The sequence below is a fragment of the Giraffa tippelskirchi genome, chromosome 10 (assembly GCF_054371585.1).
Source record: "Giraffa tippelskirchi isolate mGirTip1 chromosome 10, T2T-mGirTip1v1.2.pri, whole genome shotgun sequence".
Taxonomy (NCBI): Eukaryota; Metazoa; Chordata; class Mammalia; order Artiodactyla; family Giraffidae; genus Giraffa; species Giraffa tippelskirchi.
In genome coordinates this window covers 121,993,917-122,018,250 of record NC_137284.1, presented here as the reverse complement: position 1 = coordinate 122,018,250, position 24,334 = coordinate 121,993,917, and the positions used below count along the sequence as shown (strand labels likewise).

The following is a 24,334-nucleotide window of genomic DNA, read 5'->3' as shown; positions in this document are numbered from 1 at the left end:
TATTACAGACTGAGCGGGGTAGGGGCGTCGGGGCCCTCCTACCAGCACTCTCAGGACCTCACAATCCCTCCAGCCTTCCTTTCCCGGGGCCTTCCTTCCTAGGCGCGGGGCCCAGGTCCGGGACACCGCCCGCAGTTCCCACTTCGGGAAGTGCCAAGCGCGCGCGGCGCCTGGACTGCTCAGCCCCCCCGCAGCCCCTCCGTCCACGCCCGGCTCCTCCTCCTCCTCCTCCTTCCCCCCGGGTGGGGGGGGCCGGCTCCGGAAGCCCCGGCGCCCCCGCCCCGGCCGCCACTGGCGCTTTGGAGAAGGCGGTCCGCGCGGGAGCGCGCCACGCGGGACCTGAGCTCCCAGCCGCCGCCAGCGCCTTGGAACCCCCTGACCATCCCTGAGCCCCCACCGACCCCTGAGTCACTGCCTGGCCCGGAGCACCCCTGCGCCGCACGCCGGAGTCCCCTACCCACCCCTGATCCTCCCACCCGCCCCTCCCCGGATCACCCCCCACCCCTCCCCGAGCAACCCCAACCCCGCCTCTCCGGACCCCCCTGCCCACCCCTCCCCGGACCCCTCCTCCCTGCACCTCTCCCCCGGAGCCCCCTCCCCACCGCCCCTGCTTCCCAGTGCGTGCTGTGACCATGGCGGCCCTGCTCGGGGCGCCCCTGCTCGGCTGCCTCTTGGTGCTGCTGGCGCTGTGCCCCGGGGGGCGCCCGCAGACGGTGCTGACCGACGACGAGATCGAGGAGTTCCTCGAGGGCTTCCTGTCCGAGCTGGAGTCCGAGCCCCGGGAGGACGACGTGGAGGCCCCACCGCCCCCTGAACCCACCCGTCCCGCCCGCAAAGCCCAGACAGGGGGCAAGCCGGGGGCGCGTCCGGGGGTGGCCGAAGAGGGTAAGAGCTTTGGGTAGGGGTGGCCCTCGGCGTGATGGGGGGCCGCCCGGACAGCCCTGCACCACAGGTGAGAATGGCGGGCCTCTGTAGGGTTTGGCCGATGTCCAGTCTGCCCAGCGTGAGGAATGGCTCCGTAAGGCACAAGAGAGCCCAGATGTCTGGCGGGACAGTGCCAGGCAGAGGTCAGCGCTGGCTGGTAGCCCTCTGAGGTTGGAGACACATCCAGCAGGTCCGCTGCCCAGTGGATTGGGTCCTCCCAGTCCCTGTTGCACAGCCCCCAAACCTCTGGAGGGACTAGACTTGAGCTACCAGGGGACTTGGCGGCCCCCTCCCCAGGGCAGTGTGAAGGTGAAGGGCCCTGCTGTCTCAATGGGGCCACTCAGCCTGATTGTGGCACACACTGTCTGTGCCACACCACTCCCAGAGACCCAGCCTCCAGCCTTCCCTGGGAAGGATCCCCAGCACTCTGCTGCCTGGCCTCCTACTCCAGGAGTACAGAGGCAGGGGAGGGGGTGCAGAAGACCTCCTGTCTCCTCAAGGCTTCCAGGAGCAGTGGGCAGTGGTCCCGGGTTAGTGTGAGGATTAAATGAGGTGATACATCACCAAAGCATTTAGCCCAGTGCCTCTTATATAATCAGTTGTCAATAAATCTTAGCTGTTTATCATGGCCTTCTGGAGGGTGGGCAAGGGTCTTGCTGATCTCTCTTCCAGGAGACTTCCAAGGCACCATCCATCACTCCTGAGATCAGCAGCCCCTCCCCTTTGTCCTGCTGTAGATCTTTCCTGGCTCCTCCCCCACCCCTGGGGGACGGGTTCTGGGACCCATCTCAGCACCCCTCTCCATTCCAGGATTGCTATCCCGGCTTCTTGCTTGCTGCTGGGGCAGCTCTATTTCTCCTGGCTGTCTGCATTTTGTAGATTTTCCTGTATTTCAGTCACGTGGCCCCCACAACCCCATTACATTTTCAGCAGCATTTGCTCAGGGTCCTGGAAGATTCCTACAGGCAACCCCAGGCCCTGCCCTTGCTCCTTCCTTCCCCCAGACTCTGAGATGGGCAAGCAGCTGCAGTACTTGCCTGTCCCTCTGTCCTCTGCATGGCCTCAGGATACCCTGTGGTTATGGCTTCCAACCCACCCCAGACTCCTTAGTCCTGGAGGGGATCGTGCATGCGTATCCCTTTTCTATGAAGCTTTTCTAGCTCCAGGGAGGCCCCAGGCCCATGCCCTTCACTTTGTGTGAGAGGAATGAGACTGCCTCCTCCTTCAGACTGGGTGCTCCTTCAGGCCTGGATGGCTTAGTCACCCTCTGCTCTTTCCATAACCAGCACAGAATAGTGGGCCCTTACTGGCCAAGGGGCCGTGTGGAGAAAGAGTGGATTGTGAGGTGTTCCTTGGGCAGATGGGAGGGTGAGGGCCTGCTCCTGAGAAGCTGAGCCACCCAGGCCAAGGTGTGGTGGTGACAGCACGTCTCGCAGACAGAAAGCCTGGGTTCCAACCCCAGCTCTTCCATGACCACAAATGGCTTAACCTCTCAGCTTCCTTGATTTGGGAAACACAGAACTACCAATAGCCCCTTTGCCCAGGTTGTGGGCACCTTGTAGAGGATACCTGGGGCATAGAAGGGGCTCTTCATTGATTTGACCTGAATCTGCATCTTGAACAGTGCCTCCGGGAAAAGCCAAAGACAAAGGGAAGAAAGGGAAGAAGGACAAAGGCCCCAAGGCGACCAAGCAGCCCCCGGAGGGGTCCTCTAGGCCTCCCAAGAAACCCAAGGAGAAGCCACCCAAGGAGAAGCCCCCCAAGGCCACCAAGAAGCCCAAGGAAAAGCCACCCAAAGCCACCAAGAAGCCCAAGGAGAAGCAGCCCAAGGAGAAGCCACCCAAGGAGAAGCCACCCAAGGAGAAGCCACCCAAGGAGAAGCCACCCAAGGAGAAGCCCCCCAAGGCCACCAAGAAGCCCAAGGAGAAGCCCCCCAAGGCCACTAAGAGGCCTCTAGCTGTGAAGAAGCTCCCCATCCCAACCCCCTCTGAAAGCCTGGAATGGCCACTGCCCCCACTCCTCAGCCCCGACCATGAGGAACTACCCCAGGAGGGAGGTGTGTACTGGGCTCTTCTGGGGTTTGGGGGCTCTGACCTGATGGGCTGCAGAGGGGTGGCGGTGAGGGCGGCTCCCTGAGTCCCTGCCTCTTGCAGATCCTCAGACCAGATGGGCGCTGGGGCCTCATTGCTGTCATGAACACAGCAATTAAGCTGAGGTTCCCTCAGTACCACTCCTTCCCTGGGGAGGGAGTGTTTGGCGGCCTCGTGGATGGGGCTAGCTCTCCACCATCCTGGTCTCTGACCCTTGAGCCCCCTAAGAGCCACCTGCCCATGTGTCACTGGGCTGTGAGCCTGCAGGGTGCCCCCCTGCTGGGGCAGCAGGTCCTCCCAGACAGCGATGCCTGGATTCCCCAGAAAGCCATCCAGCTCTCTGTCCCTCCAGAAGTGCCAGCAGGGTGCTGAGGGCCCGAGCAGCCCAGGCCTTCCTGGGAGTGAGCTGTTCAGAGGGTGTCAGCAGGGCCCAGGTCTTGAGAAGCCTCACTGTGGAGCCAGTAGTCAGGGTAGGTCTCCCATCCACATGCCCCTGGGGTTTGTGTTGCAGGTGGACCCCTCCCAGGTCCCTGGGGGGGTCCAGGAGAAGAGACCGACGTGGAGCACCAGCCTGGTGAGTGGGTACCAGGTGCCTGGCCTCAAGGGACCAATCACCCTGGCCTGCTGGGTTTCCAGGGTGGGGCTGGGTGGGGGCATCAGGAAGTATCTTCCACGAGGTGGCCACAAGCACTTTCCTCCAGAGCTGGAGGAGGAGACAGAGCAGCCCACGCTGGACTACAACGACCAGATAGAGCGGGAAGACTATGAGGACTGTAAGTAGGATCCGCCGTCTGGGAGGGCCGCCTGCCCTGCCTCCCCGGCTAGATCCCGACCCCTGGCCCGGGTTTACGAGAGTCCACTCAGAGGCCCCAGCCTCCCTGACCTTGGCCCGGCTCAGAGCCCACCCTCTCCCCTAGTTGAATACATCCGCCGCCAGAAGCAGCCCAGGCCGCCCCCCAGCAGGAGAAGGCCAGAGAGGCCCCGGCCTGAGCGCCCTGAGGAGAAGGCTGAGCCTCCTGGGCGGGGCTTTGAGGCCCCAGAGGATAAGATCGGTAGGATGTGGGCAGACTTGGGGTGGGGGTGCCAGGAGAGGGGGCTCTGGCCCACCCCTGCCTCCCACCTCCACAGAGCCGCCGCCTCTGAAGCCCCTGCCACCCCCGCTGCTCCCCGACTATGAGGACGGCTACATGATCCCCAACTACGATGACAGTGAGTGCCCAGGGCCCCCTGCCCGCCACAGCTGCATCCCAGGGCCAAGCTGCCTGTATCTCCAGCTTGGTGGCAGTGACCTCACCAACCCCACTGCCCCCGCCACCCCCTCCAACCTGGCTGCCCTCATCTGATCTCCTCCGTCAGGCTGAGCCTTCCTGGCTCCTGATTTAGTTCTTCCCCATTGCCCTCAGTTCTGGCCTATTCTTCCTAAGCTCCGTGAGTGTTACTCTCTGACCCTGCTGAGCTCGGGTCCTAGCCACCCCTCACCCCTCGGGACTTCCATCCCTTCAAAGCTGCTGCCTTCTTCTCCCTCCTGCATGGTCCCTTTGGACTCCATTCCCCTCCTCGTCTTGCCCACTGGGCTCCTGTGAACCTGGGAGCTCCTGGGGTGGGGTCCTGGGACCAACCCCAGGCCCTCTCATCAGGGCTCTCCCTTCCCACAGTGGACTACTACTTCCGACCTCCCAGGCCCCAGAAGCCCGACAATGGCCTGGAAACAGACGAAGAGAAGGAAGAGCTGAGTGAGTGGATCCAGACTGTCCCCACCCCCGGGCCAGCCCCCAGTGCAGGCCTGACCCCCCACAACACCTGCCCCCTGAACTCCGGGGCTAAGCCAACAGGACCCTCCCACCTTCCATCCTTCAGAGAAACCCAAAAAGGAGGGCAGCAGCCCCAAGGAGGAGGAGACGGACGACAAATGGACTGTGGAGAAGGGCAAGGACCCCAAAGGTGTGTCTCTGGGGGCTGGGGGCTGGGCCTACACAGCCTCCTTGTGAGAGGCCAGCCAGACTCCTAGATGCTCTGGGACCCTTATCACCACCTCCTCCCTTTGTTGCCCCCCAGGGCCCCGGAAGGGTGAGGAGTCGGAGGAGGAGTGGGCCCCAGCAGAGAAAATCAGTGAGTGAGGGGTATAGAGGCTAGGGTGTATAAGGACAAGGGGATTGGAGGGGTTGCAGGATGGATGTGGGGACTAGGGGTGTGGTGGGGGGTGTAGGTATGTGTGGGGGCTGTAGGGTGGGTATGAGGGCTGTGGGGAGGGGCAATAACCGCTGGGTAAGCATGATGGGAGAAGTGACCCATCCAAGGCCACATGCGGGTCCCAAACCCAGATTTCCTGATGGCACTCTAGGCCTCCAGAACTTTCTCCTGCTCTTAAAGTCCTGTGATGCAAAAGGGAGAGACCCTGGAGTGTCTGCCCTGGGCCTGACCCCAGGGACAGAACTCGGGGCACAAGGCAGGTGTGCAGATGGCCCTGATAAAGACAGTGCCTGTGACGGGTCAGGCCCTGAGGTGGCCGTCCCTGTGATTTCATGTAGGCTTCATGTCCCCTTGGCACCTGGCATCCTCAGCACATTCCCAGAGGTGGAAGCTGAGGCCCAAGTAGGGGAAGTACGGGCTAGGGTGGAGCTGCCCTAACTGGCACCCCCTGATGTGAGGGGAAGTGGGTACTGGGCTCCTCCATTCTGGGTTTGGTGAAGGGAGGGACCGATGGAGGGATGGAGCCAGTGGGTCACTAGCCTGGGATGCCGTGTCTCCAGAGTGCCCCCCCATCGGGATGGAGTCGCACCGCATTGAGGACAACCAGATCCGGGCCTCCTCCATGCTGCGTCACGGCCTGGGCGCACAGCGAGGCCGGCTTAACATGCAGGTGGGTGTCAGGATGGGCCCATCTCCCCTCTGCGTAGGGGCTCGCTGCCCACTCAGCCTCCCTGCTGTCCCTGACAGGCCGGCGACACTGAGGACGACTACTACGATGGGGCGTGGTGTGCTGAGGATGACTCCCAGACCCAGTGGATCGAGGTAGACACAAGAAGGACCACCAAGTTCACAGGTGTCATCACCCAGGGCCGCGACTCCAGCATCCAGTACGTCTGCCAGGCTCACGGGCACTTGGTAGGGATGGGTGGCTCCAGACGTGGCTCTGAGTCCCGTTCAGAACCGTCTGGTGGGTTCTCCAGGGCCCCCACCCCGACTCCTTGGTTGTGGCCTGTCAGCTCCCTCAGTCCAGATAAGCAAAGCAACCACCCACAGCCGTGCAGCAGGCATGGCAGCCTCTCCAGACCCCCAGCTAGCCCCGCACGTGCTCTGGGTTCTTGGGCCCAGAAGAGAGGGCTCAGGCCGCCTGAAGGCCTGGGCCTTAGCCTGGTGTAGGGAGAGCAGCCTTGCCCTGACCACCATCTGCCCCCTAGTGACGACTTCGTGACCTCCTTCTTCGTGGGCTTCAGCAACGACAGCCAGACATGGGTGATGTACACCAACGGCTACGAGGAAATGGTGGGCACCTGAGCCCTTAGCTCTACCCTCCTTGTCTGGGCCACAGGTGGGCCTCAGCCAGGGTTGGGGGCTGCTCTGAGGCCTGCCTCTTCCCAGACCTTCCACGGGAACGTGGACAAGGACACGCCCGTGCTGAGCGAGCTCCCGGAGCCAGTAGTGGCCCGTTTCATCCGCATCTACCCGCTCACTTGGAACGGCAGCCTGTGCATGCGCCTGGAGGTGCTGGGGTGCCCCGTGTCCCGTGAGTGCCTGGGGCTGGCAGGGACACGGACGGGTGGCTGGGGCAACCTGGCGTGGGCTGGCAGGTGGACTGCTCAAGGTCCTGCCTGCCTGCCTTCTCTGCAGCTATCCACAGCTACTACACACAGAACGAGGTGGTGACCACCGATGACCTGGACTTCCGGCACCACAGCTACAAGGACATGCGGCAGGTGGGGTGCCTGTCCTGAGGCTGAGGTCCTGTCCAGGGGCTGGGCTCGGGGCTAACGGGTGCTTCCCCACAGAACAGACGGGGCCATGGGAGAGGCATGGTCACTGAGGGTGGGTTGGGGGCAGGGGGGTGGGCTGTGTAACTCCCTGTCTTTTCTGGCACCCAGCTGATGAAGGTGGTGAATGAGCAGTGCCCCACGATCACACGCACATACAGCCTGGGGAAGAGCTCGCGAGGGCTCAAGATCTATGCCATGGAGATCTCAGACAATCCCGGGGATCACGAGCTGGGTGAGGGCCCCCACAGCCCCCTGGACCCTCTGGAAGCCTGGTCCTCCCCAAGCCCAACAGATAGAGGCAAGGCCCTGGTACTGCAGTTGAGCCTACGCTGTTGATGTTGCCAGCTCACCACCTCCCACCTGTGTCTTTGGAGCCCCTCCTGGGCCCTGAAAGCCTCAGCCACTCCCAGTCTCCTGGGAATGAGGCTGGTTTGGGTCCTTCCTCAGATACCCTGGGCCTCAGGCCTCAGGAGGCTGCCTGGTTGCTGAGGTTCCTACCCTCACAGGGGAGCCTGAGTTCCGCTACACAGCTGGTATCCACGGCAATGAGGTGTTGGGCCGAGAGCTGCTGCTCCTACTCATGCAATACCTGTGCCGCGAATACCGCGATGGGAACCCACGCGTGCGCAGCCTGGTGCAAGACACGCGCATCCACCTGGTGCCCTCGCTGAACCCTGATGGCTACGAGGTGGCAGCGCAGATGGTAGGTGGAGGGAAGGGGGTCAGGGCGGAGCCTGGGTGGGGCAGGGCTGGGAGTGGGCTGCTGATGCTGACCCCCTCTCTCCTGGCTTCCCCAGGGCTCAGAGTTTGGGAACTGGGCACTGGGTTTGTGGACCGAGGAGGGCTTTGACATCTATGAGGACTTCCCGGATCTCAACTCTGTGCTCTGGGGAGCCGAGGAGAGGAAATGGGTCCCCTACCGGGTGCCCAACAATAACCTGCCCATCCCTGAACGCTATCTCTCTCCAGATGCCACGGTGAGGACACAGCCTGACCAACAGGGCCTAGGGGAGCAACCTAGACCCTGGGGTCTGGGTGGAGCTCGGGACTTGGGGGTGGGTTGAGGGAGACTGAGCCAGGTGCTGAGACTGCAGGGGCTCCGAGGGGCCCAGGGGATGTGAGTACTGCTGTGGGGTCTGCATGGCAGGTGATGGAGGCTGTGGACCAGACCTTTCCCCCTGGCCACCCCCAGGTATCCACAGAGGTCCGGGCCATCATTGCCTGGATGGAGAAGAACCCCTTCGTGCTGGGGGCAAACCTGAACGGTGGCGAGCGGCTTGTGTCCTACCCCTACGATATGGCCCGCACACCCAGCCAGGAGCAGCTTCTGGCTGCGGCCATGGCGGCTGCCCGGGGAGAGGATGAAGAAGAGGTATCTGAGGCCCAGGAGACCCCAGACCACGCCATCTTCCGCTGGCTGGCCATCTCCTTCGCCTCTACCCACCTCACCATGACCGAGCCCTACCGGGGAGGGTGCCAAGCACAGGACTACACTGGCGGCATGGGCATCATCAATGGGGCCAAGTGGAAACCCCGCTCTGGGAGTGAGTTGGCCTGGGAGGGTCTGTGGTGGGGCATTTGGCATGGGCAGGGGTGACTGAGGCTCTGTGTCTGCCCTGCCCAGCTATCAATGACTTCAGCTACCTGCACACCAACTGCCTGGAGCTCTCCATCTACCTGGGCTGCGATAAGTTCCCTCATGAGAGCGAGCTGCCCCGAGAGTGGGAGAACAACAAGGAAGCTCTGCTCACCTTCATGGAGCAGGTGTGGGGGCCACCACAGGGACTGGTGGAAGGGTGGGGCAGCATTTGGGGAGAGGCTGGTGAAGGGCTGGGGGACCTCGTGGACAGGACAGGGGAACAGCAGGTCCTGTGGGGTCTCCATGTAGACACCACCTTGCCTCTTCCCTGCAGGTTCACCGTGGCATCAAGGGGGTTGTGACAGACGAGCAAGGCATCCCGATAGCCAATGCCACCATCTCCGTGGGTGGCATTAACCACGGAGTGAAGACAGGTACACAAGTGTACAACTATACCCCACTTCCCAGGATGGGGGACCAAACCTGTGCATGCCCTTGGCAAAGCAAGCCTGGCCTGCCCTGCCCAGGAAGTCCCTGCTCCTCTGGACCCCGACCAGAGGGAGGGCTTGAGGGACTGTGGGTTTCTCAGACAGAGCTGGGGCCTGGGAGGGAGGGGGGACTCCTAGGTAGCCAAACCCATCCTCCTTCTGCAGCCAGTGGTGGTGATTACTGGCGCATCCTGAACCCTGGTGAGTACCGCGTGACAGCCCATGCAGAGGGCTATACCCCAAGCTCGAAGACCTGCAACGTGGATTATGACATCGGGGCCACTCAGTGCAATTTCATCTTGGCTCGCTCCAACTGGAAGCGCATCCGTGAGATCATGGCCATGAACGGGAACCGGCCCATCCCACACATCGACCCATCGCGCCCCATGACCCCCCAGCAGAGGCGCATGCAACGCCGCCGCCTGCAGTATAGGCTGCGCATGCGCGAACAGATGCGGCTCCGACGCCTCAATGCCACCACAAGCCCGGCCACCGCCCCCACGTCGCCCCCCACCACCCCAACACTGCTCCCCACCGCTGACCTTGCCCCCTCCCCAGCCCCAAGTTCTACGCTGGGGCCCTGGCAGTTTCCACCAGAGACCACAGTCAACTGGGAGGAGTCGGAGACGGAGACGGAGACCTACACGGAGGTGGTGACGGAGTTTGGGACAGAGCTGGGACCTGAGGAGGAGGAAGGGGAGGAGGAGGAAGGAGAGACAGTCACAGGCCCGGACTTCCCCTTCACCACAGTTGAGACCTACACAGTGAACTTTGGGGACTTCTGAGAACAGGTCTGCCAACACGCGAGCTTGCACCAGTAGTCACACTGCCTTGGCCAGCTCCGCGGCCATCAGCACAGGGAAGGGCCCCCCGGTGTGGGTTCTGCCAGGATGGGGCATGAATGTGATGGAGACCTAAGAGCCAGGGTCACCTGCTGCTCTGCTGCAGGGCTGGGATGGGGCTGGATGAGCAAGCCCTGGGGCAGACTTCTCAACCACTTGCCCAGGCCACACCAATAAACCAAGCTCACTGGCAGATGTATCACTGACCACTTGCCATCCTGACCAGCCAGGAGAGGGGAGGAGGAGGGAGGCTCCTGCCACAGGAGTGCCCCGATCCGGCACAGGGACTGCCCAGCTCAATACCAGTAAACAGTTAGGCTTTATTTACAGAGCCAAAGCTGCCATGGTGCTGACGCCACAGGGAAAGAATGGCCAGTGCTGCTCTGGACAAGACTGCCTTTGTGAGTCAGGGACCCAGACCCAGGCCTCCCAGGTCCTCGTCCTCCGCCCCGAAGCCTGAGAAGCTGATGGGCTGGCAGGCCAGGCTGCGCAGGTTCACGAGACAGGCAGTCTGGGTGGTGCTGAAGTCTGGGACAGCCACCAACAACACTGTCTGGTCTTCGGGGCCTGCAAAGAAGCCAGGTGGGAGCCCATCTTAGGTTCTGGATGAGCCCTGTCTCAAAGGGAAGTTACAAGAGTTAAACAGGAGCCCTCCCCTACCCCATGCCATCAACACCATGGACTACTGACCACAGAAGTTCCTTGAGACCAGAAATGAAAAGGGCCAAGAACACCGTAAAGATCCAAAGCTAGAGCCACACTGACCAGGATGAGCTCCGGGCATGGACAATTTCAGCCCTTGTAGAGCCTGGCCTGTCCACCCCACAGGGGCCTGGACACCCCAACACAGGCCTTCTCTGTGAGCCTTGGCCCCAGCTGAGAGCATGTCCCACATGACAGCCCAGGCCTGGGGCCCCCAGAAAACAAAACTTACCTCGGATGATTTTAGAGCCAAAGCTGGGGGTGTTGCCACAAAAGTAGACATGAGGGCACTCCGCAAAAATAAATGGGTCGGTTTTATAGAAAGGGTAACAACCTGGAGAAGGACGAGGTACAGTTGAGAGTGGGACTTCTCAGCCTCACACAGGAGACAACTGCAGGTTCGGGATAGGGCTGTCCCATGTAGGACATGGGGCGCCATCTCACACACAAGACCCTGCAGCTGTCACAACAAAAATCCCTCCAGACTTGGCCACGTGACCCCAGAGGCAGGGCAGTGTGTTGTGCTGCTGCTGCCTCTGTCCTTCTCGGTGGGCAGGGGGGCAGGGTGCAGGACTCTTGACTGGCTCAAGCTCCCAATATGCTCCCATGGGCTTCAGGCCTAAGCAGGACCTTGGCCATAAACAGAGCTAAGACTCCAGAGTAGCTCCCAAGGCAAAGGTCAGGCTTTGGGGCTTTTCCTCAGACAGATCACAGCAAGGCTGGTGGGTGCAAATCCATGCTGGGAACCCTCTGAGCATCAGTGGAGCCCCTTTGGTCTTCCCCGACCCTTTGCTCCCACCTCACGGGTCTAAGCCCTGTTACCTAGGGTGTCAGGGGCTGTGGGGCTGATGTGCCGGACTTGCAGTGTCCACTCCAGGATCTCCAAGTGGTCCTCCATGCTGCTGTATCGGAAGATGTCACTCACGTTCTGTCCCGATGTCCCCAGGAATCTGCAAGTCAAGGCTCAGCTGACCCCATCCTGGGGGGGCCACCATCTGTGCTCCTCCCACAGCTGCTGGCCCAGCGCCCTCATAGCAGGTTCCCAAGCCTGCCTTGAGAAAGAGCCCGATCCCAGGTGGGCTTTCTTGCAGCCCTGGGCCCCATCCTCCCCTCTTGGTGTCACCAAGGCAAAAGGCCAGGGATCAGGCTGGAGTAGGGCTACCTGACTCCATCGATGGTGGCCTGGTAGGGGTTGGTGACCAGCTGGAGCGTGGAGTAGGCAGTCGCCAGAGGGAACATGCAGGGGTGCAGGGGCTGCTGGGGGAGCGTGTAGTTTGTTGGGTCAAATTCACCCGGCATCACATCCACGGGCACGGAGGCCTGGAGGGCACAGGGACAGGGGAGCTTGTGGGACCCAGTGCCCTCCACAGTCACCCTGATGGAGTCCGCTCCCCCTGCCCACCTTTCAGTGCCCAACTGCACCGCTAGAGACTCCTGGTCCCAGGCGCTGGCCTGGCCCAGCTCACTCACGCTCAGCTGCAGGAGGATCTCGTCTAGCATCTTGACGGCCTCCACGCTGGCGGCCTGCGTTTTCTTGGTCAAGTACTTGGCCTGGGAGTAGAAGTCCATACACAGGCTGTCAGGTCCCAAGGGAGACTTAGATCAAAGGGACACCCAGAGCCCCTGCCAGGAGGGCTGAGAGCAGAGCAAAGCTCCACTTATAGGGGGACAGTAAGAGTTCTGGGCCTCTGGCCCCACACTGCCTTCAGGAGGGAGGTTTGAGAACAAGGATGGGTCCCCAAGCACCAGAGATTCCTGGGTCATCAGACCTGCAAGACCCCATGCCCAACCCTCCATGGGGAAAGAGGGGCTTGAATGCAGGCAGGTGGGCACCATACCTTGTTGATGGAGTCTCTGCTCTGCGTGTTGTGGCTGAGGAGGTTCCCGGCAAGGATGACCCGGGAGACGTGGGCGGCGCTACACTGCTCCCCTTCATCCCCAAGCTGCCCTGTCACCACATCCACCAGCAGCTGGGTGCCCAGCAGGCTCTCGCCCCCGCCTCCACCCAGGCCCAGACCGGACACTAGCAGCACAAACCTGCCAGAGAAGTTGGGGTCCTCTTGGGTGCTGGGAAAGCAGGGGGGTCTCCCAAGACGGCTGTTTGGAGCTACTGGTGGGGCTCCTCACCATCACAAGGAAGCAGAGGGGATAGAGGCCAAGCGACTGTGACTCCCCTGGACCACTGCCCGGACCCTAGGCCCCTGCTCCTTACCTGTCTGTGTCAAGGGGGCATGCAGGCTTCTGAGGGGCAAGCCCTGCAAAGCAGTGATCCTCCACCAGGAACCTTCCGTCATCTCCCGCAGAGCCCAGCACAGCCAGGACCGTTCCTGGGGAGCAGCAGGGTCAGGTGTGGGAGGAGCTTCCGAGAGGCTACCACCTAACACGCTACCATAGTTTAACCCTCTCCCTGAACCCAAACTCATTGCTCCAGGAATGCGAGTGTGAGCCAGCACCCAGATGCCCAGGCCACCCCCTCCCTACTCCCCACCTGTGACCAGCTTTGACACATCGATGGTGCCCTCCAGTTTGATACGCTGCAATTCATCTTCCAAGATCAGTTCATCGTCCGGGTGGATGTATTTGCTCCGAGGAGGCTGGGGGAGCAGGTTGTGCTAGAATTCAAAGATGGCAGTGGTCATGAGGCCAGAGCCCAGCAAGGCTCCGGTGCCGGATCAGTGAGATGGCCCTGCAGCCAGCAACCCCATGGGCAGAGGCCCAGCCCTGATTCCCTGGATCCAAGGCAGGTAGCCCCATCTTGCCCTCTGAGATGGGAACATTGTTCTGGGGATGGCATGTGTGAGACGGCTGGCCTTACCTCTTCGCTGACCTCCCGTAAGATGGAGGGCTGGAGTGGCATGGCCTTGAAGAGGGTCCCCACCACACAGCACTTCTCCCCAGGCTGTAGTTCACACAGCTTCTTCACTAGGACTCCACTGCCTGGGGCACAAAGAGAATGTGCTCAGAGACCATGTGGCTCTCCTCTACCCCATGAAGCACTGGCTCAGTCCTCACTGAGCACTGTGGCCCCGGGGCCCTGGTCTCTACCAGGAGGGAGAGAACACCAAATGCAAGGACCCCCTGGACCTAAAGGATTGGCCCCAGGAGGACAGAGGGACTCTGGATGCCAGGTGCCCTTGCAGGAGAGGCAGACATGCAGGGAAGACAGCGTGAAGATGGTGCAGGGGTAGAGACCAGAGGGCTTCGGCCACAGGCCAGCAGTGCTGGGTCAGTCACCAGAGGCTAGAAGAGGCAAAGAAGGATCAGAGGGAGCGTGGTGCTGCCGACACCTGGATTTTGGACCCCTGGCCTCCAGAACTGGAAGGGAACACATTTCTGCTGTTTGAAGGTACTCAGTTTTGGCCTTGTTGTTTATGACAGCAACCATGGGACACTAATGCAGAGTTCCCTCACTTATACATAAAGTATAACACTGATTTTTAGAAAGAGGTACGCCAAGTCTCAACACAGCCCTGCCTGGACAATGCTATAATTTCCTTTGCGAGTTTAGATTCTTTTATCGACCCCACAAGTGCCTTTTCTTCTGAAAAGAGATACCCTAAATTCAAACTTCATATACCCATCCACCCCGTTTTGTTCTTTGTAAAGTCAGACAGCCCTGTTCACTCTGAGCTCCTGAGATCCCACAGAGAACACACAGGAATCATCAGGGATGAGGAGCAAGACAGGCGTGGGAGAGCCATGGAATGCAGGGGTCACTTGGTGGGCAAGAGGGAGGAGCTAAGTCCCCAGAGGCCTGAGAGTTTGTTAGGACTTAGACCCTAAGCCTGGAGAAAACGCTAACAGGGTTATGGGATGATGTGGACTTGGGACCAGCCCTTTTCTTAGCTGGGTTCTCCAGCACAAGCCCTTCTTGCCCTAACCCTAACCAATAACATTCCACAGATCTACACTCTGGGGAACAAAGGAGAGTAATTTAGAATAAGATAGGGAGGGCGGCAGTACTGGATAGAATGCCAGACACCAACGGGTACAACAGATCTCAAAGCCGTGATGTCCACTGAGCCTTCACTCAGCCCCAGGGAGCTGTGCCCAGCCCTGAGCCTGGAACTCTTCTACCCCCGAAAACACATCACTGGAGATATTATTACACACTACCTGGCTGAGGAAACTGAAGCACAGAGAGATTAAGTGACATGCCCAAGGCTACACAGCTGAGATCCACCATGTACGTCTGAGCACCAGGCAGAACTGCACACCCCTGTGCTGATGGGAGGACATCCATCCATTCCAGCCTGTGGGTACCAGGCCAGGTTCCAGCACCGAGAGTGAACCCGAAGGCCCATCCTTGCTCTCACTGAGCTTCTGGTGCAGAGGGAGAGGCAACAGCAGGAGATGAGGGATCCACTGCTGGGACAAGTGCCACAAACAGATGGGAGCGAAGGCAGTAGATGCTGAGAAGGCCCTGCTGGCCCAGGCGGCCTCTCAAGGCACAGGAAATTTAAACTGAGGTCTTAAAGGAAGCCTGGGGATGGAGCATGCCAGGCACAGGGAGAGCTGATGGCAAGAAAGGGCTTGAGGTGTTCAAGAAATTTGTGGGGCTGAGCTCTGGGGAGGAAGCCCAGCCACATGGAGAACCCACGTGGTGAGTGAGGGATGCTGCCCCACTGTCCATCATCCAGTCAAGGCCCCACTTATCATGGGCCCCTGTCTGAATTCCTGGCTCTACTCTGTGAGCAGAATAAAATGGCTGTTTCCTGTTACTGGGCAGCTTTGTAAGAAGAGAGACCTGGTACCACAGCAGGTTAAAAGATGACATTGACCTTGGGCTTGAGGAGGATGTCCTTGAGGATGTCAAGGAAAGCGAGAGAAAGGCCAGAGGAAGGAGACCCTTCTTATGTGGTGGAGAAAAGGTGAATGATACTTCTGCCTGAAGTAAAGAAAATGGAAAACATCTTTAATATGATGATGTAGCTAGGAGATTGGGTCACGTATTCTCCTGACTGCCTATAATATTAATAAAACCAGAGATTCCCAGGTGGTGCAGTGGTAAAGAATCTGCCTACCAATGCAGGAGATGTGGGTTCGATCCCTGGGTCAGGAAGCTCCCCTGGAGTAGGAAATGGCAACCCACTCCAGTATTCTTGCCTGGAAAATCCCATGGACAGAGAAGCCTGGTGGGCTACAGTCCATAGGGTCACACAGAATCAGACACAACTAAAGTCACTTCACATACATGCACACAACCCAGCTAACCTGATGGGACAGAATGGACCTGGGAGCCAGAGCTTTACAAAGCTTCTCAAGTGCTTCCAATGTGCAACGTGGGCTGAGACCCAGCACACCTGGTGCCAGGTGGCAGTTGGGGGTGGGGGGAAGGCAATAAAAATGAGTAAGACACAATGTTACCTTCAAAATTTCTGTTTAAAGACATAACAGATTAATTCAAAACTACATGGAAAGCCACTCTTTTTTTTAAATTTTTTCGCTCACTGTGTGGCATGTGGGATTCCAATTCTCCTACCAGGGATTGAACCCATGCCCCCTGCACTGGAAGCGTGGAGTCCCTCACTGGACCAGCAGGGAAGTCCCGGAAGCCACTCATAAATAGTAAGAATGGGGTGATGCAGCATCACCCGAAAGTTGAATGTGGTGCGGGGTGGGGAGGGTGGGAGTCTTGCTTCACCAGGAATAACTTAAAGCAGGAGAGATCACCAAGGAAGAACCGGAAAGAAAGAAAAAGGTCTGCACTGTCCAGGTCACTTGATTAGGAAAGACAGACGACCCCAAGGGGCAGGAAATACATACCCAACAAACCTGGAAGCATTTTCCCAACCTCATCACTTACCCCATCGTTCCTGGGCCCGGCTCACCAGGAAGGGCCTCATCTGGATGAGACGGGTGGCATAAATGTGGGCATACTGCCGGCTAAAGCTGCGCTCTCCCAGCCGGAAGGGCTGCGAGGAGTTGGTGTAAGTCACCACAGGCACCCGGGAAAAAGTGGCATTGCTGGCTGATGGCGGGGACAGCAGAGTGTGGGCCCTCTGGGCAGCCTGCTCAGAAAACATGGCCCTGCTCGATGTGTCCAAGCCAAGGAGGAGGTGGTCCCTGTGAAAACACAAACGCAGTCCTGCAACCCCAGCCCACATGCACAGCAGACAGCCAGAACAGCACCTGGAACTTACTGTGTTGGCTACCAACGTCTCACCCAGTAACCTGCATCCAAAAAGGGAGATGGAGCAAGTTAGGGAATGCATCGCCCACTAAAGCTCTCGAAACTTGGCTCAAGTTCCACACATCTACCTGGATGACTATCAGGGCTTCAAACTCTACACACCCCACATGAGGGGATTCCTCATCTGCCCCTATCCAGCTCCCTGGAACCTGCCCCATTTCAGGGCGTGAAGACAGCCTTATTATTATACAAGCCTACCATAAAATAATTAGCTTATGATTAAATGACATAAACAAAATGTACATCAGTCACTCCTCTGCTCAAAACCCTCCAAAGGTCCTCCGTTTCATGGAATAAAACCCCAGGTTCCTACAGTGGCCTATGAGATCTGCCCCACTAGTCCTGCCCTCCTGTTCCCCCCGACACAGGAGCACTGCTCTCCTCCCTCCCATACAAGTATGGTCCACTGCCGCCTTTCCCTCAGGTCTGCTCAAACCTTCTCCATCTGCATCCCTCCCCTGGCATGTCTGCTCCTCCAATGTTTATTGTTTCTCATAGTATTTACCTTTCAACAAACAATACCGTTTAAGCTTATTGTCTGCCTCCTCTGACTAGAATAAGAGCTCTAGGAGACCAGAGGTAGCAGCATTTAAGCCCACTTTTCAAAAGCAGCCCCGAGCCTGAGTGAGATGTGCCAAGAACGTCAAATCCACAGCAGGTCCCAAGATTAATACGTGGAGCATCTCAGTCTATACGAACGTGCAGGGATGATTAATAGTTCGCATGTAATGGGTTAAATAGGATATGGTACTAAAACCGGTATCTACCCCCACCTCGTTTCTTTACAGCTATAAGTGGCTTGAATTCTGTCCCTATCGAACAGATACTGGGCCGGGACTGTAATGGCATTTACTTTCTGTCCCAAAGCGCAGAGCAGTGGCAGCACTCCGGCCGCAATCTCAAAGGAGCCTCTCAGTCTGAAGCCCCAGACCACGGCCCCAGCCCGCACCCTGGGGCCGTCTTGGGGGATACAGCAAACACCCTGCTCAGACTTCCCTTGCGAGATGCTGCTTAACCCGCCGCCACGCGTGGACACCAAGAGAGCTAGCTCCCCAGTCTCCACGAGGTCCAGGGAAGCAAGACCCCACTCACCTCTCCGCACGCCGCGGCCCCGCCCCCTGCCGCGCGCCATCTCCCGCCAATCCGCACGCCTTGCCCCGCCACAGAGGCATCCCACCAATCACCGCGCGCTCCACCATGCTCATCGCCGCGGGACCCGCCCGCCGCCGCGCACCGCCTCCCGCCACTCCGGGCGCCTCGCCCCGCCCTGGCTGTATCTCTCCAGTCACCGCTCTCTTTATTATGCTAATCACTGCGGGGCCCGCCCACTGTCTCGCCCCGCCCTCCCACCAATCCGCAAGTGCACTGCCCCAGCCATGACACGTAACCCCGCCCCTTAGCCTGCGCTTGCGCAGGGTTACTCCCCACAGGTTGCAGGGCAACGAGGGGCGGGGCCAGTGTCTAGGGACTCGTGCGCTCGCTTGTGCACGCTGTCGCACGGACCCTGGCCCTTCGTGAGGCTTGTTCTGCAGTCACCTTGCTTTCTCGAGAACTGGCGCCCTTTGCGTCACCACAGGACCCCGCTGGGTGCCCGCCTCTGCAGAGTGGGCGGACTGAGGCCAATGGTTGCACCGCCCACGGGGAGCGATTACTCCGCCGCAGGCCCGAGGAGTAGGTGGGGCACTAGGATACTGGAAGTCGGGACAGGGGTTAGAGTTAGAGTCAGGACTAGGGAAACTGGCTGTCTAAGGCCCTACGCACAGGGACAACAGGCCTCCCAGCCTCCACCCAACACTCTTCAGTCTCTGTTGTCCTCACTACCCCTCATCTTTCTCGCTCCTCCCTACCCACCAAGACTTTCCTATGCCATCCTTCACTTCATGGGGCCTCTTTTCACATCTCCACCAATCCACAGAATTCCTAAACGAGTCCTAGAGGCCCTTCCGCATGAAGCTTCCTATTGGCTTCAACCAGAGCCAGGATTCAGTCTCATGCCGTTCTGGTTCACTCTGCATCTGTTTCCCAAGTACTGGTCTTGTCTTTGGAACAACGTAGGTAATAGTTAAAGATAACACATAAAAGCCCTATCTGTGGACCTGACACTGTTCTAAATTCTTGACACATAATAATTCAACTAATCCTCAAATAACGCTTTGAAAATGCGGAAACTGAGGCACAGGTCACATGGCAGGATTCACCCCGAGGCAGCCTGACTCTTCGCCCTAACATCGTATGTGTTCTGGCCCTCCTCTTGTGCAGGTCAGCTGAACTTCCCATCTAATTACCCATTACTTCATTTTGCCCCTGCCATTTAATTAGGCATTTGTCAAACATCCAATTAAGACTGAACTGGATAAGTTTGCCCTCAGAGGCTGTGTGGAAACCTAGTCTAGTTCACTTACTACAGTGCTTGGCACATGGAGACTCCCAGATCTGCTTATATTTATAAGGTATAAATAAATATAAATAGGTGAGCACTTTTTGGGTGCATATTATATACTAAATGTCTTAAGAGTGAGGCAGGTCCTAGGATTTCCATTTTACAGAAAGATTCATAGTTGCACAAGGTCACACAGCCAGGAAACCAGGACCAAAATTGGAACCAATCCGCCTGATTCTCTTGCTCAGACATGAAACTGGGCAGCCTGTCTACTGAGCTCTGCTACTGGCGGGCTTGTGTCAGGCACACAGTTGGGACAGCTAAGGGGGTCTGGGAGAGACCCCGAGACAACAGCCATAGTAGGAGTGATGGTGGCTGGGAAAGGGGGGATGGACAAGTGGGTATAGTTCCATGGGTGGCTTGCACTTCCCAGCTGTCTTCCCCTGGCTCTCTGCAAGGATGGAAAGGCTAAAGTGTTGACTTTTTAGGCCTCCCTGGCAGTCATTGGTGATGGTGAGATCAGACCTGGCAGAGACATAGGGGAAGTCTGGCAGGGATGGTTGGGGGGGTGGGTGCGTGCAGAGGCAGGTTGGGCTTCTGAGAAATCTGGTTTTGTGATAAAAAGGAAAAGCACAGGCCTGGAGGGGAGGGAAGTTTGGGGAGAGACTGGGTATGTGTATATGTATGGCTGAGTCCCTTTGCTGTTCATCTGAACCTATCACAACATTGTTAATCAGCTGTGCCCCAATACAAAATAAAAGTTTAAAAAAGAAGAGACATCAGAGAGCTTTCTCTCTCCTTACCACATGAACACCAAGAGGTCATCCGAGCACACAGTACTTTCTCTGCAAACCAGGAAGTCTTCACAGAACCCAAGTGTGCTGGCATCTTGATCTGACTTCTAGCTTCCAAAACTATGAGAAAATAAATTTCTCTTGGGTTAAAAAAAAAAAAAAGGAGGAGAACCACAGCCTACTCCCTTTCCTCCTTCTTCCTGTAATGAACAGAGTTCCTGGCAGTGTCCTGCCAAAGATGCCAATCCGGATACCACTTAGCTACTGGATCAGGACCAGCAATTGCTAACTTATTTCACTTTAACAAAGGAACCTCTATTTGTTTTCTCCACTTTGAGTTTTCTGAAAGTGAAACCAAACATGTTCTTAAATGAATTATGTAAGGACTTTCCTGGTTGTCCAGTGGCTAAGACTGCACTCCAATGCAGGGGGTCCGGATTCCATTCCCTGGTCTGGTAACTAGAACCCACGTGCCACAACTAAGAGTTTGCATGCAATGACTAAAGATCCTGCATGCTACAACAAAGCTCAAAGATCCATTGTGCCGCAGCTAAAACCCAGTGTAACCAAATAAATGAAATTTTTTTGAATGAAGTATGTAGGTACATAAAAGAGCAGAGGTCTCCTAAAAGGCTTAACAGAAACAGTGTCTTTGGGATTGGGCCCCTCAAAGTAAGTCTCGTTTCCACTGAAAGCAAGGCCTGGGTGGAATGACATTATAGGGACAGGGCTTTCTGTGATGCTCACTAATGTGTTTTTATTTTTAAAAATGTTTTTAATTGTGGTGAAACATAATATAAAACAGCATTTTAACCATTATGAAGCATACAGTTTATTTGATGTTTTTGTTTTTCTGTTGCTTATTCATGTCCAACTTTGCAACCCCATAGGCTGCAGCACGCCAGGCCTCCCTGTCCTTCACCATCTCCTGGAGTTTGCTCAAACTCATGTCCATTGAGTTGATAATGCCATCCAAGTTTATTGACATAAGTATATGTCATTAAGTATATGCAACCATCACCACTGTCCATCTACAGGTGTTTTTCTTGATCCCAAACTGAATCTCTGTATCCATTAAACAATAACTCTCCGTTCCCTCAACCCGAGCCCATGTTAATCTCTAATCTACTTTCTGTCTTTGTGAATTTGCCTAATCTAGGTACCTCATATAAGTGGAAATTATACAATATTTGTCTTTATGTGTCTGGCTTATTTCAATTAAAATACCTTCAAGGTATATCATATTGTATAATGTGTCAGAATTTCATCCCTTTTATGGACAAATAATACTTAGTTGTATGTGTATAACACATTTTATTTATCCATTGATGGACATTGATTTGGGTTGTTTTTGTCTTTTGGCTATTGTGAGCAATGCTGCTAGGAACAGGGGCATACAAATATCTGTTTGAGGTCCTACTTTCAGTTCTTTTTGGTATATATCCAGAAGTAGAATAACTGGATTAAATGGTAATTCTCTGTTTAATTTTCTGAGGAACCATCATACTATTTTCCACAGCAGCTTTACCACTTTGCATTCACACTAAGAATACACAAGAGTTCCAGTTTCTGCAGTTTTTCTACATCCTCACCAACACTTGTTTTCTGGGTTTTTTGGATAGTAGACTTGTGCTCCTTGGAAGAAAAGCTGTGACCAATGTACACAGTGTATTAATAATCAGAGGCATTATTGCTGACAAAGGTCCATGTAGTCAAAGCTATGGTTTTTCCAGTAGTCATGTGTGGTTGTGAGAGTTGGATCAGAAGCTGAAGCTCCAATACTTTGGCCACCTGATGAAAACAGCTGACTCATCAGAAAAGACCCTGATACTGGGAAAGATTGAAGGCAGGAGGAGAAGGGGACGACAGAGGACGAGATGGTTGGATGACATCACTGACTCGATGGACATGAGTTTGAGTAAGCTCCGGGAGATGGTGAGGGACAGGGAAGCCTGGTATGCTGCAGTCTATGGGGTCACAAAGAGTTGGACACTACTGAGTGACTGAATAACAACAACAACAAGCCATCCTAATGGATGTGACATGGTATCTCCTTGTGGTCTTGATTTGTACTTCCCTATTGATTAGTGACATTGCACATTTGTTCATGTGCTTGTTGGCTGATTCATTTTGATGTATGGCAGAAAACATCACAATATTGTAAAGTAATTATTCTTCAATTAAAATAGCTTAATTTTTAAAAAATAGATTTTCATTCCTGTATCTTCCGTTTTTAAATTGGGTTGTGTTTTTGTTGAGTTTTATGATTTCTTTATATATTCCAGATGTGAATTCCTTATTAGATATGTGATTTTCAAATATTTTCTTCCATTCCATGGGTTGCCTTTTACTCTGTTGATGGTGTCCTTGGATGCAGAAAAGGACTCAGCAGTGTGAGTAGACACTGTAGAAGTCAAGCAAGCAAAATCAGTAACTATTTGAACACTATACAAACATTCTCAGTCTCCTATTGGAGAAGGAAATGGCAACCCACTCTGGTACTCTTGCCTGGAAAGTCCCATGGATAGAGATGCTTGGTAGGCTATAGTCCGTGTGGTTGCAAAGAATCAGACACGACTGAGCGACTTCACTTTCACTTTCTTTCAGTTTCCTATATGGCCTAAGACAAAGAGTGAATTTCTTGACAGTGATCCTTGAGTTTCTAAAAGTTGTTTCTTCCATAGGCCCAATGATAAGTTTGTAAATTAGCATGAAATGAAGAAAAGTTATCACCATTGTTTGAAACATTTTTTGTATGTGATTAGTATGAGGTGGAAGCAGAACTGGATACACACCTGGCAGACTGGATGGCCCTTGGCTTCCCCAGGGAGACAGGAGTGTCACTTAGAGGCCACAGTAGGAGACAGGCTGGTTTGATGTCTAAGCCCTGTGGCAGGGTGTGTAGGATGGAGCCACATCACTGGGCAGGGCAGCTTGGAAGCCATAGTGGAGCAGAATGAGCAGAAGGAAGAGCCAAAGCAAAGGTCAAGGTGCAGTGGGCCAGGGCCAGTAAGCCTGGAGGTAGAGGACCCGGACAGGGGAATCTGGGAGGTGAGGTGGGGAACTCTGAAAACCAGGATGCTTTCAGCCATTCTTTGGTCATGATAAACCTGGCTCAAGACATGGTGGACATAAGACCAAGATGATGGCCATCCTCATGGCTGTGGGATAATATACCCTGAAGGGGACTGAGGCTTGAAAGACTTCAGCACTTGAAAAGTACTGAAGTTGGGCAAAGTCAGCTGCAGTTCAGTGTATCACGTGGTCACGGCCAACTTAAACCTAAGGTAATTGGTTAGCTGGATATCAGGGATGCACAGCGTTGGTAGGAGGTTGGAGGACAGGTTTGCAAGCAGATGGGACCCACAGGAGAGCCATGGAGCTGGGAGCAAAGCAGCCGTCTCCTATCTGGAATTCTCAGATCTGATGCCAGCACTGGGATGGATAGCCTCCAGAGTTCCCTCTTCCCTTGGATTTACTCGTTCACGAAACAGTCTGGGAGAGGTGGTCTAGCTGGCTGGCAAGTGCCCTCTGCCTGCTGTGTAGAAAAGGTCTGAGCCCCTATGTCTCTGTAGGGTTGGTTACCAGGAACTACCCCCACCAGAGCCACATGCAGTCTGAGAGAAGTTACTCCCCATGGGAAACAGTGCTTTGGGAAAGTGGACAAGCACTGAGCTGGTAGATGACCCCCTGTTCACTGCAGGGCACCTCCTTGCAGTATGGAAGCAGAAAGCTGTGGGCATCTGTGGGGAGGGTCACAGGGGTCAGGTCAGACCGGCAGCTGGAGTTGGAGCTGTGGAAGTCCCTGGAGGAGTGACATGAATGAGAGCAAAATGAGGCTGGCTTGGAAGGAGGCATTCTGAATGAGGGTGTGGGGGATGTTCAGGGGAGATTATAAGGCTGGTCTACTTCCCAGAATCAGGCCTGAAGTGGGGACCAGGGTCCTGATCACAAGTCATGGAAACCAGCTAGAGGCAGATTAAGCACAAACTAGGTCTCATCACGGGAAAGCCCCATGGGACCATAAGCAGGACAGGTGGCCCCCTCCTGTCTGTCACTTGGCCTCAGGGCTTGTGTCTCTGCCCCTGTCTGATCCCCGACCTCTCTCTCCCCCAGAGACCTGCTGCCTCTGGTCTGTGTCCCTCTGGGAGCAATGGCCACCCCAGTCCAATTGCCTGGGCCAAGGCAAAGTCCCCATCTCCTAAGGGGGCCACAGCAAGTAGAGGCTCTGGATATAATCTGGCAGGACCTCAGTGTGGCTCAGACTAGGCAGTGCCTGGAGGGGGTAGGAGGACCAGACTGACCCAGGCACTTCATTGGGGCCTGGGGTGGCTCTGGGGAGGGCAGTCTTGTAGGGGGAGTGGTGGT

At 56.3% G+C, this 24,334-nt stretch overlaps 2 protein-coding genes across 5 annotated transcripts; one reads left to right on the top strand and one right to left on the bottom strand.

Moving 5' to 3' along the window:
* The first annotated feature begins 301 nt into the window (after nt 1-301).
* On the top strand, nt 302-10,094 carry AEBP1 (AE binding protein 1). Of its 2 annotated transcripts, XM_081535287.1 has the most exons (22): nt 302-885; nt 2,549-2,732; nt 2,808-2,980; nt 3,526-3,588; nt 3,716-3,787; nt 3,932-4,066; nt 4,143-4,223; nt 4,670-4,747; nt 4,872-4,955; nt 5,070-5,123; nt 5,765-5,874; nt 5,952-6,091; nt 6,416-6,500; nt 6,597-6,741; nt 6,846-6,931; nt 7,097-7,220; nt 7,495-7,691; nt 7,786-7,965; nt 8,181-8,532; nt 8,613-8,752; nt 8,902-9,001; nt 9,221-10,094. In XM_081535287.1, exons 1-22 carry the CDS (start codon nt 633-635, stop codon nt 9,838-9,840), a joined length of 3,456 nt encoding a protein of 1,151 aa, XP_081391413.1. In that variant the 5' UTR covers nt 302-632; the 3' UTR covers nt 9,841-10,094. The 2 variants fall into 2 exon arrangements, with proteins under 2 accessions (XP_081391413.1, XP_081391412.1); XM_081535286.1 differs by having other exon boundaries at nt 2,549-2,980.
* A 103-nt stretch (nt 10,095-10,197) lies between these two features.
* Nucleotides 10,198-18,065, bottom strand: POLD2 (DNA polymerase delta 2, accessory subunit). 3 transcript variants are annotated; one of them, XM_081535295.1, is made up of 12 exons: nt 17,785-17,905; nt 16,743-16,773; nt 16,406-16,665; nt 13,415-13,536; nt 13,088-13,211; nt 12,812-12,926; nt 12,438-12,636; nt 12,070-12,150; nt 11,762-11,919; nt 11,422-11,549; nt 10,832-10,933; nt 10,198-10,464 (listed from the first exon to the last, which is right to left on the bottom strand). In XM_081535295.1, the coding sequence occupies exons 3-12, from the start codon at nt 16,623-16,625 to the stop codon at nt 10,304-10,306; spliced, it is 1,410 nt and encodes a 469-aa protein (XP_081391421.1). In that variant the 5' UTR covers nt 16,626-16,665; nt 16,743-16,773; nt 17,785-17,905; the 3' UTR covers nt 10,198-10,303. The 3 variants fall into 3 exon arrangements, with proteins under 3 accessions (XP_081391421.1, XP_081391420.1, XP_081391422.1); XM_081535294.1 differs by lacking the exon at nt 16,743-16,773 and having other exon boundaries at nt 17,885-18,065; XM_081535296.1 differs by lacking the exon at nt 16,743-16,773 and having other exon boundaries at nt 17,646-17,905.
* Nucleotides 18,066-24,334: the final 6,269 nt, after the last annotated feature.